The 5,687-nt window shown below is 35.6% G+C and overlaps 1 protein-coding gene across 1 annotated transcript in view; it reads right to left on the bottom strand.

Annotated features, from left to right (window-relative positions):
• Positions 1-1,736: 1,736 nt before the first annotated feature.
• The window catches only part of HIATL1 (hippocampus abundant transcript-like 1), a 74,702-nt gene continuing 70,751 nt past the window's right edge, over positions 1,737-5,687 (bottom strand). The window contains exons 10-11 of the mRNA XM_006872591.1: positions 2,985-3,127; positions 1,737-2,107 (exon numbers count right to left, since the gene is read on the bottom strand). Coding sequence (XP_006872653.1) covers positions 1,847-2,107; positions 2,985-3,127 — 404 coding nt within the window. The 3' untranslated portion in view covers positions 1,737-1,846. The remainder of the gene's footprint in view (positions 2,108-2,984; positions 3,128-5,687) is intronic.

Here is a 5,687-nt window from a genome sequence, read left to right as displayed (position 1 = left end):
AGTTTATAAGTTTTACTTCAATTAAAAAATATATGTAATTATAAAAGAATAAAATGACATTGATAATAGTGGGGTAAAGTAACTGCAGTTATGCCAAATAGTGGTAAAAAGCAGAAATAGATGTTATGTTTAAATATATGTGTATATATATATATATATTTATATATACACACACACACACGTAAATTTTTTAATGATCTGATTTTTTAAAAGTAGTTTGCTATTCAAAATATACATATCTCTTACATTAACTGAATAAATACATGAATGGAATATTTCATTTTAGCTGAAAGTCACAAAACAGAGTTCAAAAGTTGCACTGTACAATTTGATTTAAAGAAACACAAAAGACATAAAAGTATACATTGCAAATTTATTATGTATTAGGAAGCTTTAACTTAAAAACCAATAGCATAGTAAAAAGATATGTTATCTCTGCTCATGGCAGAACAGATTTCAAAATATATTTTCTTTTAAATGTATTAAGCCAGTATACAATCCTTTATAAAAGTTGTATATATATTTTTGTCAATACCTTCATTACATTTATAAATACAAGATTTACACAGCACTCCTCAAAAAAAAAATTAAATCCCTTACAAATATCTACATATATTTCATATCTATGAAACTTTCAAAGGAGTGCTCTGTTAAAAGTAAGCCTGATTTAATATCCATTTATTGGTGCAGCAAAAATACATATAAATCTTTAAAGTTTTCTTTGTCCATAAAGTAACAAAAAATTATCAAGACACCATGAAAATGAGTTTCACAAAACCATCATATTTTGAGAATAAATTTGATGATATTCATATTTCCATGATATTCCAAAGTGAAATAAGAAGATTGAAATGAAGATTATGATAAAAAAAAAAAACAAAAAAAACTCATACTTTGGAAAAAAGTCAAGCCAGGGGTTTGATGAATAGGAAAAATTATTTGAAAAGTCAGACATGGGAAATGTGGGAAAGTACAAATAGTGCTAATGAATTCTGTGAGTCTGAACTTGCATATAAACTACACTGGCACCCAGTTACTACTTGTTATTCACATTTAGGAATGATCACATTGTTGAAAAACATTTTAGAAGCATCCTCCGATTTCTATGTTACTACCAGAATGCTCAATTCATTTTTCTTCTGTAAAATCACTCTGGATTGGACCAAAATACTAGATACATGATTTTGAGTTTCCAGTGCTACATGATTTAAATATTAAGAAAACTTTCGTTCAACTGAGAAAGAGGATCCCTTTTTTATATGTAAAAAAAAAAAGGTGTATATGCAGAATTTCATTCCAGACAGGAGACGAAAGCAGGAAGAAATCCAAGTAAAACTAAGTTTTCCTTTAACCTTTGAAAAAGGCAATAGACTCCTGATACTTAATGAGTGGTCCCTCATAAACACTTATAGACTCTGTAGGCGTATGTTCAGAGAAGCAGGAAGGAATGAAAGAAGGGATTCTTGTGCTGGAATCTTGCCACTATCCTCCTACACGCTCTGCTGTAAAGTGTTTGGAAAGACTGGTCACCCTTACTCTGGAGTTAATGAAAGCCATCCTGTGCTGTAGAGATAGGACTTCTATTTGAGCACAGACTCCAGATAACCTTGGGAGTTGCACATCATTTGCAGGAAGTATTTCAAATCTTACCTTGCTCTAATGTACAAAGAAAAAGAATGGATGAAAAGGAAGCAGGGAAAGAGCAGAGTGGAAGAAGGAAGAGAAAAGGGTCACACTTATCAAACTTGGCCCTGAAGAATGCTGGTATCTCTCCTCCAGCACCATGAAGTCTCTGTGTAGTGTGACTCCCTCTATGGCTCTTGAAAAATCACCCTTTCTACAAAGTTTATAGTTCAGTGCACTGATTCCCAGACTCCTCAAAGGAAGAGAGTTCCCAGATGCTGTTGTCTTGCAGCAGCGGCTCAATGTCTTCATCAATGACCCGTTCTGGGGTGTTGGTCAGGCTGCTGCTGTTGCTGCTGCTACTGCTGCTATGTTTGTGAATTCCACTGGCTTTACTGTATTCAGGGATAAATAAAGCAACCACAAAAGACATAAGAACTATACATGCCCCAAATAAAAATGGTGGGCCGGGGATGACAGCTCCCTGATGGGTGTGGGAAACAAATGGAGATGAAGAATTCAGTTAGTTTTTTCAATCCAAAATTACTCCTAGATGACCCCCACAAAAAAATCACACCACCAAAAAGTGAATCATGGCAATCTCAAAAACCAGTCTCATTAAATGGCAAGGCAAATTCTAACAGAACTAGTGTTTGGAATCTGACAAATGGCAACTAATCACTACTCACTGTACCACTTTTACACAGCTTTAACCCTATACATAAGTGACTGCTGCTTATTTTTACCTTGTCCTATAACTTTATATCATTCATGTCTGTACATGTATCTATATTATCACTTGGAAGAAACACCAAATTTATGGAAGACACACTCTAGCTCAATATTTAGGCTGAATTTTTAGGTAATCTCATTTTCTTTTGCCTAATGGTGCTGTGGGTTAATGTGCTGACTGCAGGGTAGATGGTTCGAGCTCACCAGCCACTCTTTGGAAACCCTATACAGGATCGCTATGAGTCGGAATTGACTTCACAGCACTTAACAACAACAACACTCTTAACTACAAGCCCTGGTGTGACACTGTAGGATAAACACTGGACCCCTAACCACCAGATTGATGGTTTAAATCTACCAGTCACTCCTTGGAAACTTTATCCAGGGTCACCATGAGTAGGAACCAACTCAATGACATTTAATAAGGGTAAGAAATCTTAACTAAAGGACATCATTCTGAACAAAGATAAGAGAAGTCTTCTACATCAGAGACACAGGAAGCAGTGAACATAGACTAACTACTGTCAAATACAATAGTCATATAAGAATTTGCTACAAACTAAAATCAGAAGATTTTGCTGTAATCTGATACTACCAATATTATAAAACTAGACTTATTAACAATTTACCTGCATGGCAACTTTGTTAGGATCCAATTCTGACTCCATTTCAGTCAGTTCAACGTGGAACATGTAGAATATGAAGCCATACAATGCAGGCCCCAGACCATTGCACAGTCCTCTTATTCCAGTTATTATCCCCTGGCTAACTCCTAAATTAGAACAAAGAGAAGAGAGTCAGTCTTTTCTATAAAACAACCCAAGATTTGGAGCTTAACATTCTTGCAAATTAATGACATATTCATTCAACAATATTGGATAGAAAGTATGCTTAAGAAAGCAGATTATGAAGACATAGGCAATCATATTTTTTATTCATTCCACAAATGCTTTCTTGGGTATTCTCATTCTCTGTCCCGATATCTAAAATGAGATGAAATGATGAAGATGTTTCTGAAATCCTTTGGGGCAGAATTCCTTAAGACAAGCAACATCTGTTATATTACAAGTAATATAAATTAAGACCAATATTCACTGGGCTTCTGGTGTGGCACTGTAGGATAAACCCAGGACTACAAGGTCAGTTTGAACCATAAGGTCAGTGGTTCAAACTTACCAGTTGTTCTTCAGAAACCCTATACTGGGTTGTTATGAGTTGGAACCTATTCAACAGCACTTAACAAAAACAACAACATTCATAGTTTGCAGGCAATTTCCACTTTTTTGCTGATTGAGATTTTCTTACTCTGTTCACTGAAAGTGCTTAATAATATCCTGTACAAATGGGAACACAGATCCATCCTGCCTGCTACACATGCCCTTACATCTGCTCTCTGCATTCTGGGCAGTGTCCTACTCATGATTGGTATTGAAAAATCCCAGGGCTGCCCATTTCTAGATATGTCTTAGTTTCTAAATTAGCAGGTAAAAAATTCGCTTGAACCATATAAAAACGATGACTTTTAAGTGAAAAATGGTCAACAACTGGCAACTTGAAAAAAAGTGACATTATTTGAACATGGATATGAATGAGAGAGCTAACTTCTGATGTGGAAAGACAGGTATAATGAGTAAATGATCTTTTCCAATCTAGGTCTTTATGGAAACTTTTTAAGAACTTAAAAAAAAAAAAATCCTTTGAATTTAGGTGAGCCATTAGGATATTGAAGCTAGAGACACAAGAATGAATGAATCAAGAGCTTAGATGGCGGTTTCTCTACACAGCAGTCCTCATTTTAATTCTGTTTTTTCACTAGGCATCCAATTATCAAAAATCAGAGAAACTTTCTTTTCCCCCTCAAAAGAACTATTTCCTACATTAAGCTAATAAACTCTGAATGTTACATTTAAAATAACTCATTACTAATTGCTCTATCATTATTTAACAAATATCTGTTAAAAAAAGGAGAAGAGTCCAGTTAATTCTGATGGTAGTGGACTAAAGAGGAATCAAAACTGAAAGACGGAATTTTTTTTTTTAAAATTGTTAGCATTATAAACTCATAAGTTCAGGTTTTACAAATATGAGTATAGAAAAGAACAAACAAGACAGCGGATCCGGTGGAAGTGAAGTAAGGAGCTCCGTCAGCAACAACACAGAATATACGACCAAGCAGGCTCAGGGGATGGTCCCAAAACTCTGAACCACATAAAAAGGAATATTTAGAAGGTTGGAAGGCTTACAGCTAAGTGGATTTGTAGCAGAAGCAAGAAATTCACTGTTTTCTAATTCAAGACGCTCAGCTGCTCCAGGAGCCACCATCTTGGGTGAGACTAAGAGGTGGAAGGATCAAAGCAGTCAGAGATGCCTGACAGAAATGCGGAAATAAAGGTGTGGACATTCTTTTGTTTTGGTATCTGTTGTTGGTCCCTTGCTTTCTGCACACCTCCATTCTGGTGACTACAGGGGTGCCTGAGCGAATGGATACTCCAGCCCCACCCTCGGAGGGTTCTACTACGCATGCACACAGATCTCCTCGAAATTTAAAGAGACAGTTTCCATTTAAAACCAAACACCATAGTCGGCCCTGAACTGTTTATAACTAGAAAAAAGGCCTGAATGGGGATTGTGGAGCCGGACAAGCAGACAAAAAAGGAAATAGGCCGAAAATTAAATCCTAAGTTACGTCAAAATGAACAACAGTGGCATCTTGAAATTTCTCAAGAAGAGTGAAAAGGGAAGCTCATTTGCTGATCACATCTACATGGAGGCAATCAGACAGCATAAAAAATACCAAAATACACACCCCTCTAAGTATTAAGGCCACAGATAACCCCTGAATATCACTAAAAAACAGAAGTAGATGACCATATCTGCACATGTGCAGAAATGAGATAAAGTGACTGAGGCAAATGAGCTAGAAGTAGACCTACACTCCATACAGGAAGATGGGCAGGCTTTGGAAATGCCTGAGAAGGAATTCCTAAAAATGATTATGAAAGGTATCAAAAAACTATACAATGCAGTTGAAAAAAATAAGGAAGAAGTCAGGAAAGTGCTACAGGAACAATCAAAGAAGATAGATACAGTATTGAAAACAATCAGAACCTACAGAAAGAGGTCCAAATGATTAATAATAGAATATCAAAAATGGACAATGCATTGAAAGGGCAAAGGAATAGAATTGAGATAGAAGCCAGAACTAGTGAGCTAGAAGATAAATCTCTCAACACTACTAAGATAGAAGAACAAATATAAAAAAGGATAAAAAAAATCAGAAGAAGCCCTAAGATTCATGTTGGATAACATGAAGAGGAATAACATAAGAATTA

This window comes from Chrysochloris asiatica, unplaced genomic scaffold (genome assembly GCF_000296735.1).
Source record: "Chrysochloris asiatica unplaced genomic scaffold, ChrAsi1.0 scaffold00205, whole genome shotgun sequence".
Lineage (NCBI taxonomy): Eukaryota > Metazoa > Chordata > Mammalia > Afrosoricida > Chrysochloridae > Chrysochloris > Chrysochloris asiatica.
The sequence above is the reverse complement of the archived record's forward strand: the minus strand, read 5'-3'. Positions and strand labels throughout refer to the sequence as shown.